Raw genomic sequence first — 16636 nt, 5'->3', positions numbered from 1 at the left:
ATTCCAGGTCTCAAAGCATAACCCCACCCCAATCCATCTTCCACTCAACAGCCAAAATAATTTTTCTGAAGAATAGATCTGATCACATCACCTTTTTATTCACCAAAGCTGGTATAGGGGATAGCCTTTGAAAAGGCTCAGTTGGACGATGGAGTTTTTAATTCTAGACACAGCAAGAAAGCCAGTGTCACTGAATTTAAAGAGAATATGGGAAGAAGAACTAAGGTATAATAAACTGGAAGGTTAGGATGGGGCCATGCTGGAAGGAACTTGTAAAATAATAAATCTTCCTGATACATAATTTTATATGTATTCTTAACCAAACAAGGGATTGAAGTAATTACAAAAGATAAAATATTTAATTACATTAGAGTTCTCAAAAGAATAATTGCAAACTTAATATGTGAAAAACTGCTCCAAATCTCTAATAAGAGAAATATAAACTAAAACATCCCTTAAGTTTCATCTCACATTTAGCAAATTAGCAAAAATGACAAAACATGGGAATAGTCCATGTTGGTTGAGTTGTTGGAAGATAAGGTACACTTAAGGCATTATTGGTGAAACTATGATAGCACAACCATTTGGAAAGTGATTTGGACTTGTGTGTATATATAATGACTAAAATACCCATACCCTTTGACCTACGGATTTCACTGTGAAGTATATGACTCAATGAGTTGAGTTGACAGAAAGATGAACTCCACCAAAATATTTATAATTGTACTTTTCCTAGTAGCAAAGAATAGGAAAAGTAGGTTGCCCATCAATTTATATTGGTAAACAATCTGATACATTAATTTTATGGTATTGTGTTGTAAGAAATGATAAATATGAATAAACTATGGCCCCAAAGAAAAGATAAGATGCTTCCCCCTACTTCTGAAGTGAAAGGTTGATAGATGTCAAAAATTGCATGTGTTTTCAGAATTTTTTTTTTGAGCCACTAAACCTTTTTAATGGGGGTTTTACCCTCTTCTGCTTTTTCTTTCTCTGTCTTTTTAAAAATACTGTGATATAGGATATTTCTGTGAGTTAGAGAAGAAAGGGATATTGTGTCACACAACGACAAATTTAATTGATGTAAAGAAAATAAAAATCGGGAAAAATGGTTAGCAGAAAAATTAATTTATAGTTTAACCAAGTTTTCTCTTTTTCCAGGTGATGTAGAAGAAATTGACATTCAGCAAAAACCGGCTTTGAAAGTGTTCAAAAATATTACTGTAATACAAGAACCAGGCATGGTAGTATTAGAGGTAAGCATGGTTTAAAAAAATATGTTCGCCTGTAAAATTTGGAAGACAATGAGATGGTTCCATGAAATTAGAAAAAATTAAAAATCCTTACTAATATAAACTTTAAGGCCCAACATACTTTAAATCTAAGTTTCTATAATATTAATAGGAATAGGAATGACTATTAAACAAATTTTATTGGAATTCTGGAATCATTCTAGAATTGATGTTTTAAAAATAAATGTATATAATACAGTTCTCTCATGGGATGACATTATAAAATAAAAACAATGCCCAAACTCCAGGAGTACTAAGTCATCTTTGACTTATATGTATATACTTCGTAGTAGTGGAGTTTCAAATTAATATAACAGGATAGTAGGAACCCAAACAGAAGAGGACGGTATATTTACAGAATTAGGTTTGTGCTGAAAGTAAGCCCTTGAACTATATTCTTAGAATGATCATCTAGACCAATGATGACGAACTTATGGCATGGGTGCCAAAGATGGCACAAAGAGCACTGACATACAGCTGCCCTCCCTCACCTACCTCTACCCCCAGAGTTCATCACTAGAAAGGCAGAGGGACTCCCTTCCTCTCCTCCATACCTGACCACATTTTTTTTCACATCACCCACCCCTCTGCCCAGCAGCCCAGTAGAAATGCTTTCTCCCTCCCCAGTGTGGGTGGGGGGCAATAGCAAGCCTGGCACTTGGTCTTGGGGGGAAGCCCCACACTCCATCTCTAAAAGGTTCATCATCACTGATCTAGACATTGCACTCATACTTTCTCAAGTGTATAATTATCAGTTGTAATGAAAGTAGAAGTCAACCGATGAAAGTCTAAATTATTCTTCTTTGGTTGGATAAGTAAAAGGAGCATACAGTTTTTTGCTTTGGTTTGGAGGAGGGTGTATTCTGTCATTTGTTATCTTTTGCGAAAATGACAAATCTACTCTAGTGGACATTTGAAACTTTCCCCCCCTCTAATGGATCCCTTCTGTCTGGTGAAACCAATGGATTCCTAAGAATAACATTTTTAAAGGCATAAATAAAATTCTTAGGATTATAAAGTAAACTCGTTCCCAAAATACAATTATCAACATTAAAAACAAATTCTTGTATTCCCAGCTTTAGATTTCCCCATGCCTAGAACCTAATTGTTTTTTTTTAACTTAATGATTTTTGTATTCTGTATTGTTTGTTTGTTTTTTTCTAGTGAAGAGAAAGTTTCAGAAAGGTCCAAGGCCAACTCATTTATTTAGTGGTAATTCAGTTACTGTACACAAAGAGTTTTAGGTTTTTCAGTGTCCCTATGAAAACAAATTAAAAGTAAAAGTATTAAGTGAGAGCAAGTATGGGGTTATAGAAAGAAAGTAAGCCCCAGAGTTAGGACAACCATACTGGTTTTGTGACCCTGAGAAGTCACTTTACTTTCAGTGTCCCAGACAACTCATTCTTTCAGTTCCCAAGAGAATTGTAATCTGTTGCAATGGAAGGAAATGTTCCCTCCCTGTACACATATAATCACAGGCTTAGTCCTGTCAGTCCCAACATTTAGTAAATGTTTTTGAAAATGAGAAGAATCCAAAGGATTGAGAATTAGTGACCATAAGTAGCACCCAAATATTCTTTTCTATATAAACAGTCAAACCAACTGTATTACTATATTGATTCAGCAATTCAATAAAAACTTTAGAACCAATAGCCAATTTATATGTGTAATGGTGGTTCTAGTCATTGTAACCCTTTGTTAATTCTACTATTTTGTTTTACAGTGGTTAGCAAATCCTTCTAATGATATGTATGCAGATACAGTAACAACAGTGATCCTCGAAGTTCAGTCAAACCCCAAAATACAGAAAGGTACAAAAATATTTTTATGAAGTTTTTATTAAATATTGTAATTGTATCATTTATGCAAAATGTAATATATTTATTATAATATACTAATATGTCAGACACTAGTATTTGTAACTCAAAATACATACTCCAATAAGATGATCATTTATTTAGAATCAGAAGTGTCTTTAGAGGTTGTGGTTCATTGTTTTGCAAATGAGGAAACCCATCATTCTGGGGTGGAGGTGACACTGAATTTTCTAAACTCTGTTATATACAAAATTAAAAAGGCTTAAAGTATAATCTCGTCAATAAATGGCACGTTATCCAAGAATCATCTTAACTATATGTGGAAAGGCATACCACCAGCAAGTTGGCCTTCAGGTGATTAATTATTTGGCAGTAGCAACCAGTGAAACAGTGAAATATAAAATGACCTTCCGTCCTATATACTTCAGAATGATGGTGGCAGATTGTCAAAAAAGGGTTTGAAAAATCAAGGTTTTTAGACTGTTGGATAATTCAAAATAGGAGATCCTTAGCCAACAATCAACAAATTAATATATTTCTGTAGGACTAATCAGCATTAACATCCTTGGTATAAACTTGAAGATTTAAGTAAGTTGTGGTTAGACGTAAAACTGACTTGTGTTCTCCCTACAGAGACACATAATGATAGTTTGTTTTATTCTTTTTAAGCTTTATTTAATTAGTCAATTTAGAACATTATTCTTTGGTTACAAGAATCATATTTCTCTCCCCCTCCAAACAACACACTTCCACTGGACTTTACATTTTCTTTGGTCAAAAACTTTTTTTCATGTTGTTGATGTATACACTAGGGTGATCATCTGGAGTCTACATCCTCAATCATATCCCCATCAACCCATGTAATCAAGCAGTTGTTTTTCTTCTGTGTTTCTGCTCCCACAATTTTTCCTCCGAATGTGGATAGTGTTCTTTCTTGTAAAACCCTCTGAGTTGTTCAGGATCATTGCCACTAATGGAGAAGTCCATTACATTTGATTGTACCATAGTTATATCAGTCTCTGTGTTCTATTCTTCTTATAAGAGCAATGAGATATTTTATGTAAGACTTGGTCATTTTGTCATTCATTATTTAGATACCCCCTTTGGCAGTCTGGGGAAATCTTTGTGCTCCTCTGAATAACTTTTTTAAATGCATAAAAGAAAACATAAGATTATAAAGGAAATTCTGTTTTTGGAATCTAATTTATTTTTTTTTTACACTTGTAGTAGTTTTAACTTTTTTTTTCAATTTGAGCTTAATATTCTCTCTCATTCTTAACTCCTACCCTATCTACTTAGACATAGCTATATTTTGAAAAAAGGAAAACAAAGTGAGAAAATTATATTTGAATTTGCACTCAAGAGTTCATTAGTTCTTCCTCTAGGAGTGGATTGCTTTTTTTCATCATGAATCCTTTAGAATTGTCTTGGATTATTATATTGCTCAGAGTGTTTTATATATTTATAAAGATATATGTCTTTTACCATTTATCATCATTTATAATGTACTTTAGTTGCATATATTACGTTACAAAGTACATGTGATATACTTTGATTACATACTTGAGAAAGAAACACTATGAATATTTTTGCAGTGGACACATCATCCTTTGCAAAGCATTCTTTGAAAATCACTATGAAAAGCTTAATAAAGTTCTTTAAAGTGAATTAATACACAATAGGGCCCATGGAGAAGTTCATAGGGGGTGATAGTGGAAAATCAGCTTGGGATTAATGAAGCCAAAAACTTAAAAGTTTATTCAGAAACTTCTTTTCTCTGTATCTTGACTGTTATCAAAGAAAAAAGTTTGAGGGTAATAGGCAGACTATAAAAACCATAAAGCAATGGATTGATTATTATTTATAAACTGATTTTAGATACTCTGCTGTTCTTATAAAGTATCCTCAGTTTATATAAGCGAATGAAGCTCATAAGTGAACTCTTCAGGACCAGATGCAAGGATGCTAAAGAGACTCTTGTTATAAAAAAATATATATATTTATTGAAAATATAAAGATAAAAAGGATTTTTAACTCTAAGGGATTCTAACTACACCCAAATAAAACCCCCTGGTTCCTCAAGGAACCACTTCTCCTGTTTCCACAGGCTACACTGATCCTTCTTGATCTGACTAATCAAAATTTTTACTATTTTGAATAAACTATCACTATTATCCTTGTAATTCTTAACTTATGTCTCCAAGTTAAAGAAATAACAAAGGCTAGCTGGCTGAATCTCAGTAGGAACCAAGTTAGGAGTCTGAGCCTTAAAAGAAAACACTCAGTTCCTTCAGGTCCTTCCCCCTCAGAGAGTCTAACTCTGCCAACTGCCACAGAAACACCGTTATACTTGAAACTGACACTCTTGTCTCAGCTCTGTTTGAAACTCTAATTCTTTCTCAAGCCAGCTTCTCTACTTCTTATCTCTAACATAACAAGACAATTTCTAATATCTTTATAACTAGTTAGGATAGTAGTAAAAATGAGTACTGTTACAAAGAAGTGTAACTATGAGAAGAGATGGCAGGTGTACAAATGGAGATTTTGAACCTTTGGACTTCATTCCCCAGAAGTCCTAGTAGTTCCCCAAATTCCCTATAATCTCTCCTACATTTCCACATGGGCAAGATCATGTTATTGGTGTTTAACTGGCAATAAAGCCTCCCACTTCCTCTCTTCTTGCATGATATAGCATGAGCAGTGATGGTGGTAAGGTGGGGATAATTTGAAAATGGCTAACCAGCCATGGGCATGTGATTTTTATTTTGTATCCTCTTTATTCCTTGATATCTAGTGATCCTTAATAGACCTCATAAAATATAATATTTTTATTATTAGAGATATAATTTAATTTTTGCATGCAATCTTGACCTATGTAAATAAGCTACTGACAACAAAGAAAGGATGGGGGTTGGGGATGGCTAAAGGAGGAGAAATCAGTCTCCATTTCCTATTGAAAGTTAATCAATTTAAAATGATGAAGGGACTCAAAAACTCCCTTAGCCAGAAAGTATTTAATCCCTTTGCCAAGCTAAATGGAAAAATCTAGCAGGCAAAAGAAACATCAGTTTCTACTATAAATGTAAATTAATTTACAAAACCTTATTGAGAAGGATGGTGAAAGATTGTAAATAACATTTCCTAATAAAACAGTAATGGAAGGAAATACAACCTTGCAAGAGAGCTTGACGTAAGACTCAATTTAACCAGATCATTCTAAAAGCATTAAGAAGTGAAACTAGAAAGACAACAGAGATCAAAAATTAAAGAGTTGATCATTTAGTATTTCTATAATAAACTTATTGCCACCATGACAGAGGAACTACCCCCGATGTATTTGTCATATAAGAAAGTCAATATTATACTAAAGAAGCAAAAAACAGAAAGAACAGGACAAACCATTTATACAAGTATGTATGTATGTATGAAATATGCCAGCAGCTACAGTTTTGAAAACAATAAGAAGTCAAACATAGTATTAGAAATACTAGCAATAACACTGAGAAGAAGGAATCAGAATGGGCAAAGAGGTAGATAATTGCTGGTGACACGATAGAATCATGTAGAAAGTCCCAGAATTTAAACTAAAAAGTTAGTTGAAACTATCAATAATTTTAGCAAAGTAGCAGGATATAAAATAAATCCACATAAATCATCAGCATTTTTATGTATTACTGACAGAGCCTGTAATAGATACCACTACTGGGAGATTTATGGTAATAGGACAGGGACACCAGGAAGCAAGCTGGAGGAAAGACTGGATCTTGCCCTCCTCCCCCCACACCACTTCCTGTTCTCTTCTCAACTGATTTGAATGCTCTTCTCAGAATGGTAAGGTTGAAGGTTTCTTTTAATAACTAATTCTCACCCTCAAATCTTTTAGCTAAGAGGTTTTATTGTTTAAGGTAAAGGAGGTAAGGAGATGGGAGGGGGAGAGAGGAAAATAGATTTCCCTAATTTCCTATGTTTCCCTGTTGATTGGAGATTTCTCCATGTGTTCAACTCAGGAAATAAAGTCGTTTTTCTTTATGGGGAGAGGTTGATAGCAAATGGCTGCCAGAGTTTTTTCTGAACTAAGCTCCAAAAGACCTCTCAGTACTCAGTCAGATAAATAATCATTGACCAAGAGAGGGAGTCTGGCTTCTACCTTCTTCCCAATAGTCAGAAGAGAAGTGAGTTTCAAAACAGCTCAAGCTGCCCAACTGCTTTCTTAAGATTCTATGGAACTGTGACTTCATCTCAGTTTATTGGCAGTTGCAAAGTTCCAAGAATTATGATGGGATTTTGGGTGAGAAAAGAACAAGAGGGAACATATAAATAAATTCAAATTTATTGGTTGAGAAGAGTAGGAAAGAACAAGGGTTTAGGAGTAAGCTATACTTATACTTATCTTAAAATCTAATATCTATAAACTATCTTATTAAGCTAAGTATTAACTTTCAATATCCAAGTCTCACACCAGGAGTACAATCAAATGGGCCAGGATCTTCAGTTAGTTGAAGGTCCAGAGATCTTCTTACTGATGCTGATAGCAGCCAGATCCAAAAACCTCTTTCCTCTGTTGGTCTCAGGAGAAAACCTCTTCTAAGCCTTACACTCAAGTCCTTCCAGGAGAGAAGTCTGTTGGGCATAGAATCTTTCTTCAGATCTCTAGCCTCAGGCTCCCATGTGACCCTTAGTCACATGTTCCTGTCACTCTCTCTGAGGGAGGTTTGTACCTCTCAGTTTTTGCAAACCTTTCATCCTTTATCAAATTCTCCCCTTTTGCACAAATCAAAAATCATGTGTTGGAAACTATTTTTGCATTTGTGCACAATCTAAAATACTTATCAATTACCTAAACTAAGAAATCTACTCAAAATAACAAACAACTTACACTCAGCTATCTTACTCTAACTAATACTAACCTATTCTAGGGAATTTTAACAAGAAAAAGGGAAAAGGAAAATGAATTAAATAATGAGTAAGTACAAATGTCCATGTATACACTTATGTACACTTTATATTTACACATAGTTTATATATAGACATACACTATAATACAATTAATTTACAATACTATTATATACCCTATTTACATATCTATTTACAATTTTGTTTGATATGTGATATCATATGTTGTTTGTGTTCTGTGATGTATGATGTAGTACAAATCAGTATCTTATTTTCTTATCACACAAGCCTCTTGCTTTTTCAGCTGATCCATCTTGTATTTCTCAAAATCCTCATTAACAAGCCCTGCAAGAAAAGATAGAGATGATTATTTAAAATAACCACAGATAGTAAAAAATACATACGAGTGTACTTGCTGAAACAAATGCAGGAACTATGTGAATGTTATATAATTTTTAAGACAGCTTTGAAAGATGGGAAGATACTAAATAATTGGGGTAAAGAAAATCACAGACATCATTACCCATTGATCAAGTGCATGTAACTACTGATTCATGTGTACTTCCTCACATTTACAAAATCCTTGTAAGAATGATCTGTGCATATATCAAGATTAATGTTGATGAAAGTATGAGAAAGGACCAGACTGATTTTTCTCAAGTTATTTCTATAGCTGATCAGATCTTCATAGTTCGTTGTTGTCTAAAAAATTTAAAGAAGTCAAGAGCCCACAGCATTTACTGATTAGAAACAGATATTTAACTTCCTCAAGCAAAAGGCATCCCTTAGGGTCTCTACAGCAGGTTTTATCCCAAATGTATATTGGAATCACCTGGAAAATTCTGATAGCCTACTACAAAAATTACTTTTCTTCAGTGATCCTAGGAATCTTAGCATTAAGCAGGGCATAACATTGAGAAAGCTATACTTATTTCTATTTTTTTGAGGTAAAATCCAGATAGAAATGGGATGGTAGAGTGGGCAGCTGGGTGGCTCAGTAGATTGAGAGCCAGGCCTGGAGACAGGAGGTCCTGGTTTCAAATTTGGCCTCAGATATTTCTTAGCTTTGTGACCCGTAGCAAGTCACTTAGCCCACATTGCCTAGTCCTTACTGCTCTTCTGGGTTGGAACCAATACACACTATTGATACTGAGAGGGAAGGAAAGGGTTTAAATTTTTTTTTTTAATGTTATCATTCTTCAAACTCTTTTGCTACCAGATTGCATTAAGCCCCAGGAGGCTAACATATTAGGTAGATCCTCAACTAAGGATCTCTGGGAGTGCAAAGATAAGAATTATCCATTAAGAACATGGTATGCATTGGAGAAAGTAACAACCTTAATGAGGTCACTGAGCCACTGAAGTACATGTTGCCTTAGACAGAGTACTCTGGTTTAAGTCCTGTGTTAACTGCATGCTAGTTTTGTGACTGCACGTATATCAGTAAATGTGTGTTTATTTGATCTATAAAATGAACAGTATTTAAGAGAAAGGCACCTGAACTAAATGATCTTTCAGGCCCCATCCAGATAAAAATGTTTCCCTTGTTATTTCTGTAATATATTATTCTCTGTGAGCATCATATTCTGACTCATTGTGATTAAGAACCTTGGGTTCTTGAAACTTGTGCCAATAGAGTAAAAGCCCAGGTACTGCAAACTGGAAAAGTTTTAAGTACCAGCCCACGGACATATTTCACTCCTCTTACTATAGCTATAATGAGTTCCTTCCACCATAGCTCCTTCTTGAAAACTTTCCAGTTTTCTTACACCTTATTTCCTTCCATATATCCTTCAGTCCAGTGACATTGGACTCCCTGCTGTTTAGACAGGGAAAAAAAAAAACCTCTGTCTCCTAACTGGGCATTTTCAGTGACTATCCTCCATACTGTCTCTCCTTCCTCTTCCCTGCCTCTGGCTTCCCTGAAATCTCAGTTAAAATCTTAATTTTCTGCAAGAAGTCTTTCCCTCTAGGTTTATTTTCTGTTTTTCTTATATATTACATTTGTACACATCTGTCAGTTGTCTCCCTCATTAGACTTCATGAGCTCATTACCAGAGGACTGGCTGCTAGGTGATAAATAATTTCAAGTACAGCAACTAGTCAAGTTGGTCTTCTAACGGAGAGAGAAAATCATGAGGGAGAACCCATAACAATGAATCTTGGGTTTTTAGAGTATTCTCTTATTTTTACAAGGTTCCAGTGATAATCAGTTATTAGTATATTATTTCTCCTTTTAACATTTAACTTTCTTCCATAGTATCACAAGCTAAACTTGGTGGTGAGTAATAATTTTTTTCTCCTAAAGACCTAAACATTTTCCTTTGTGTTTTTTCTAATCTTGTTTATTGGTTTAAAGCACACCTGCTACATCTAATAATCTTTTTTTTATGTGTACTATGCAAACCCATACTCATTCCTTAGTTTATGCATTGAAAAATATTTGTCGAGTGCTCACTATGCCATGAAAGAATACATGAAATGACATGAGTTTATCATTGGAATGCTTTCATATTTGGTATTCTACTGACTGATATCCCAAAATTATTATCATATACAATGGAAATAGTAAAAATATTAAATTATACTCTTTAACTATTTACATACTATGTAAAAACTATATTATTTATAAATTAATTATACTCAAACCAGTAAAAAAAATTTTTCAACATATTGGCAGCTTAATCCACATAGACAGAACAAGACCAAAATTATATGCAAAACCAGCAATAATTTGGAATCAGCCTGCATACCATACTTAATGTTTCACAGTTCTTTTTTATGGAGCCTAATTAAAACCTGATTTTTTTCCAACTATTTTTACCTGCTTTTCCTTAACAAAACAAAATATTCCTACTTTCATAGTATATCATTGTCATAGGCCCAGTTACTAAATCCACTATGCATGTTAACCTCAAGATTTATTTCTCTTGCTCTTCCATTGAACATAGAATACTTCCATATTTTCTAAATAGTTGCATTAATTTACTCATTTTTTACCAGATTATATTTTGTTTTTAATATGGCATCTGGCTGGCTGTGTCAATGTGCTTTGTATTAATTTTAAAATGTATTGAAAGCATGGACCTGCTTGGTTAATCTATTTAGTATCATATAGATAAAGATATTTTGCTAAACAGGAATTGATGATTTTAGGTTTTCTTAGCATGTTTCAGAACATTCTTCAACATGAATAATCGTTATGTACCATTATCATAGATATCACTCGAAGTTTTTTTCTTGCTTTTTTTAAATTATATGCACAATGTAGAATAACATTTTCATGTCATATCAGTATGTAATATTTTCTTTAAGATAAAAATAAGTGATTGTTATAAAGGTGCAAATATGGTTAGTATAATAATTTGAGTTAAATTATCGATATTAATTTCTTCACTGTGGTATAACTATCCTATCATTTAGTATCTATATACTTCAGGAATTCATGTTTTCATCACTGTTAGTATTCCACCAGCGCCTGTCCTTTTTTATGAATTGCTTCATTCAAAAATTAATGCCTTAGTGGCAAGAAGTCAGCCTCTCTGCAGTTTCTGGTCTGGTACTCAAAGCCTTTCAACTTCATGGTCTTCTAGAACTTGTTCTTATTTAACATAGTTTCTTAGAATCTGGGTCACCTCCATACCACAGTGAGAATATGAGGGGAAACCATCTGGATGCTTATTTATATATAACAGTCTTTTCTCATGATAAGTAACAATGGATTCAATAAAACACATAAGAAGGTGGGGTCAATCAGTGACCAGATATCAGCAGAATTCTGTGTTGGGGGGAGACACAATTTTGAAATAACTGACATTTATAACAACAAGGTTTTCAAAAAGCACACATTATTTAATCCTCCTAACCAGCCCATTGAGAGAAATAATACAGTTGTTATTATTCTCCCCCCTTCCCCCAAATAATGGGGAAATTACCATTTAAAGAATTGGGTGTGGGGAGTAAATAGGTGCCTCAGTGGATTGAAAGCCAGACCCAGAGACCTTAAAATCGATTCTATGTATTATTTCTAAGGCAGAAGAGCAGTAAGCACTAAGCATTTGGGATTAAGTGACTTGACTTCCCCAGGAACACACAGCTAGTTTTGAACAGGACCTCCTATTTCTAATCCTGGCCCTATCCACCTAGCTGTCCCATGGTGCATTGAATTTTAAGACCATTAGTATTTCTATTGTGGTTAGGCTGAATACTCCTGATGAAATGGACCAAGAACTAAATAGAAGGAAGAACAAATTGGTTTATTGGGAAATTTTTTTACACAGTACTTTGTTCCAAGGAAACACATTTGATGCTGTATTACTGCAAATTATAGACTTTAATAATCAGAATTATAAGCTACAAGTGAAATGGGTATGAATAGAATGTAGTGTTATCACTAGTAGAAACTCACACATAAGAAGTGGTAAAAGATAGGGACTGAACCTGTTTTAATAGTACAAGAAGGCCTTGGTTGTGAAAGTCTACTGATATAGGTCAGCACCTTCTCTGTAACCTCGAGCCTTAGAGTTTCTTAGAATATCGAGGGGCTAACTGATTTTTCCAAAGGCTTGGCCAGAATGGGTCAGGTTGAATTTGAACCTAGGGCTTCCTGGATCCAAAGCTAGTTAGTTCTGTATCCACCATGCCATAATGCTGTTTCTTTGTATAATAACATCTTTACTATCAAGGAAATGAGTTATCAGAAAGGGAAGTGAATTTGTCATAACAAAGGCATAGGATAAAAGAGTGACAGCCTCAGTACTCAGACCAACAAAATGTTTAAAGTTCTTAAAAAGAGGTCTCTTTTCGCAGTGGTTCAGTCCTCTGTAGAGGACTTACAGGAGATGAGGAATAAGAAATACATAGAATGTATTAAAATCTGCCCTGGTGGAGGAAATAACGACATTCATGAAATCATGAATCCATTAAATTATCAAAGCATAGATAGATGATATAAGTATTATCCCCTTTGAATAGGAATGGAAGGACTAATTATTAAGCCAGGTCTTGTGCTACAAATATGATCTCATTTGGTCATTTTCAAGGTGAAGAAAGTGGTTAAATTGATAGAGTTTGAGTCCTGTCCATAGTCATATGACTGTTAAGTAATTCAGCTAAGATTTTATGTCATGTAAAAGGTCAATAACAGGAAAAGTGAAGTACATTTTTTCAGAGCAAGACAAGAGTTACTTAATAAATTAGGTTACTTGGGCAACCTCAACAAAGCCAGCCACCCTGATGGTGGGGGGGGGGGGGGAGGGGACATCTTTTATAAAGATACAGGAAAGGAGGAGGTAGGGTAGTTGGGGAACCGTGGGGAAAGTGGATTGGCCTTCAGGTATGGCTGATCACACCCCTCTCTGGCAATTTTCAGTCAAATCCTACTCTTCTTGAATAGGATCCCATCTGAGGTTTTCTTGACAGATACTAGAGAGGTTTGCCATTTCTTTCCCCAACTCATTTTATAGATGAGGAAACTAAGGCAAACAGTGAATTGAGTGACCCTTACCCTGGGTCACTGAGCTAGTAAGTGTCTGAGGCCAGCTTTGAACTCGGGAAGACGAGTCTGACTCTGTGCCACCTGGCTGCCCCACCTTTTGATGGTTATGCAGTGTTAATCACTTTATAGACCTCAACTGCTTCTAGTAATCTTGGCTAGAAAATCAGAACCACCCCAATCAGGATCACACAGTTAGTTGTCCCCTTGGGGAAGATCAAACCATCCCTAATTTTCTGCAAGGTCTATAGAATTGTCTTGGGAGGGTGAGACACCAAGCAGGTAGCTAATGAGTCCTGGGTTAGACTGGCTAGCAAGTAAATGTCCTAAAACCCTACTCCCTTTACACCAGGAAAGCCAGTTCAGCCTAGGACAGATCACATTTTTGAGGGAGGTAAGTTAGTCAGATACTGACAGTGTATAATACAATACAGTGTAAATATTAATTTTTATCTCTCACAACTGAACCTATGTTTCTAGACTTCCAACTCTAACTTCTTTTCCACTATCCCATATTGGAGTGCCCAATCTGAATTGCAAACTGCTTTAAGAAAAATGCAATTTTCTCATTTTCAAATGGGAGACATATTGTATATAATTTTCTGCAAATTGAAATTAATTGCTTATAGAAATAGAAGATACATTGAAAGAATCTTTAATTTGAAAATTTTTTTAGGTTAGATTCCCTTTCTTACAGGTATTAAAAAATTATGAATTGGTTACATTTTACATTTATTTGCCTTTGATTGTAGCTTATTAAGATCAACCCATCTATTTTTTAAGACTTAATGATGAGAATAAATCATGCATAACATTATATATTTGCATATAAATTCTAATAAATATAAGCTGGACTTTTAGAAAATAGCCATCTATTATGAGGCTTTAATATGGTTTTTTCCTCAGTATATGTGAAGAATGCATATAATTTTTCCATTATATATTTGGTATTTACATTTAGGCACTTTAACTTACTAATTGGTCTTATTTATTTATTTGTTTGTTTGTTTGTTTGTTTGTTTGTTTGGAAGAGGAAATAAATCTTTTTCCCCCCCCTAGGTGCAGTACCTAAGGGACCAAAAAAATTGGAACTGAATATTTACAGCAAGAGATTGGAGATTATGCTTCAGTAAGACTTTTACTTTATTTAATTTTGTTGAAAGTGAATGGTTAAAATGCTGGCCTTTATTAGACTTATTTTAGTTCCAATTCTGTCGTCTAGTTTTGTGGCTTTGGTAGGCCATAGTATAGTAAAAAGGGTATTAGATTTGGAGTTAGGACCTGGGTTTCAATTCTAGCTTTGCTGCTTTCTGCCTTTGCAACCTTGGACAAATCACTTCCCTTCAGCCCTAGTTTCCTCATAATGAGGGGGAGTTAAGTGAATTTTTGCAATGAAATCAGTGTATTAATACCACCTTCATCGTAGAATTTTTATGATGAGTGATAATTACGGGCTTTTCCTATGACTCTTGAGGATTCAAATTCAAGAACTAATCAATTTCTGCCTTCAAGTAACTTCAGTTAGTTCCTAATCCATATAATTAAACCATTGCCTCCAGGCCTAGAGAAAGGAGGTTCTGGGTTCAAATGTGGCCACTTCCTAGCTCTATGTCTGTGGGTATATCATTTAACCCCAATTGTTTAACCCTTACTCGAACTGATATTTTGTGTCCTTTTTAAAAAAAAAAGAAGGTTATGGGTTGTTGTTGGGGTTTTTTTAATAGTTCATTCTAGATTTTTGCCAGAACTCAAAATCAGGCTTACTATCTTATATTTTTGCAGTTGACGGTGTCTTCTCTCTTTTTTTTTTTAAACGGACTTTTGCGCTGTAGGAATATCCACCTTCCCCTTACTCCTCCCATTAATGATCTTTCAAGTATTACTGGTGGTTTTGCAGCAGTAACATTTTGCTGGCTTTCATTACCCATCATAGTGGTTTGTCTGCACTAGGTGGTTTGAATTCATCAAGCAGCTATTTTTTTTTTTGTTTGGGGCTTTTTTTTAAATATATAATTTCCTTTTTAAAATATTTTTCCATGGTTACATTATTCTCTTCTCCCTCCCCCTCCTTCCCAGGGCTGACAGGAAATTTCACTTGGTTATACATGTATCACTGTTCAAAACCTATTTCCTTATTATTCATATTTGTAATAGAGGAATCTTTTAAAACCAAAACCCTAAATCATATATCCACATAAACAAGTGATAAATCATGTTTTCTTCTATGTTCCTACTGCAACAGTTCTTTCTCCGGGTGTAGATAGGGTTCTTTCTCATAAGTCTCTCAGGATTGTCCTGGATCATTACATTGCTTTTATTAGTAAAGTCCATTACATTCCATTGTGCCATTAGTCTCTGTGTACAATGTTCTCCTGGCTCTGCTCCTCTCTGCATCAATTCTTGGAGGTCATTTCAGCTCACATGGAATTTCTCCAGTTTATTATTCCTTTAAGCACAATAGTATCCCATCACCAACAGATACTACAGTTTGTTCAGCCATTTCCCAATCAAAGAGCAGCCCCTTATTTTCCAATTTTTTGGCACCACTATAAATATTTTTGTACAAACAGAGCCTTTCTCTCCCTTTCCCCCTCCACCCCCCCCTTTTTTTAAAGCTCTTTGGGATACAAACCTCATAGTGGTATGGGTGGATCAAAGGACATGCATTTTTTTAAAGCTCTTTGGGCATAATTCCAGATTGCCCTTCAAAATGGTTGGGTCAGTTCACAATTCCACCAACCAATGCATTAGTGTCCCAGTTTCACCACGTCCCTTCCAACATTTATTATTTCTCTTTACTGTCATATTGGCCAATCAAGCAGCTATTTGTTCTCCTTTCTCCTTACCAATTCTGGGTTTAAAATACTTATCACATTTATTCTGACCTTTCTAATCCAATCAATCAACCAACATTTTAAAATCATTCTCATATTATACAAAAATTGACAGGATGAGATTTGGAACAGCTATCAATAAATGTCCATCCAACCTGAACCATGGGCCTGACCTTTCTTTGGTCCTCTATAAGCATAGCATCGAAGACCTTTCTGTTGTCCCTAGCATTCCTTACCAGTCTTAACTCACCCAGTCAGCCCGCATTTATTAAGCACTTTCCAGATGCCAGACACAAAGAATACTGT

The 16636-nt window shown here is 34.8% G+C and overlaps 1 protein-coding gene across 6 annotated transcripts in view; it reads left to right on the top strand.

Annotated features, from left to right (window-relative positions):
- CPSF3 (cleavage and polyadenylation specific factor 3) overlaps window positions 1–16636 on the top strand; it is a 60679-nt gene that overhangs the window by 43309 nt on the left and 734 nt on the right. For 3 of the 6 annotated variants that reach the window (XM_001371960.4, XM_056813324.1, XM_016427753.2), the window contains 3 exons: window positions 1162–1256; window positions 3016–3103; window positions 14556–14625. In XM_001371960.4, the coding sequence (XP_001371997.1) occupies window positions 1162–1256; window positions 3016–3103; window positions 14556–14625 (253 nt within the window). Of the gene's footprint in view, window positions 1–1161; window positions 1257–3015; window positions 3104–6790; window positions 6941–10262; window positions 10284–14527; window positions 14626–16636 lie in introns of those variants that run through there. The other 3 variants (XM_007476163.3, XM_007476164.3, XR_008915502.1) reach the window with 3 other exon arrangements.

The sequence above is a fragment of the Monodelphis domestica genome, chromosome 1 (assembly GCF_027887165.1).
Source record: "Monodelphis domestica isolate mMonDom1 chromosome 1, mMonDom1.pri, whole genome shotgun sequence".
NCBI classification, from domain to species: Eukaryota; Metazoa; Chordata; class Mammalia; order Didelphimorphia; family Didelphidae; genus Monodelphis; species Monodelphis domestica.
Note: the sequence above shows the minus strand (reverse complement) of the source record. Positions and strands in the feature narration are given on the sequence as shown.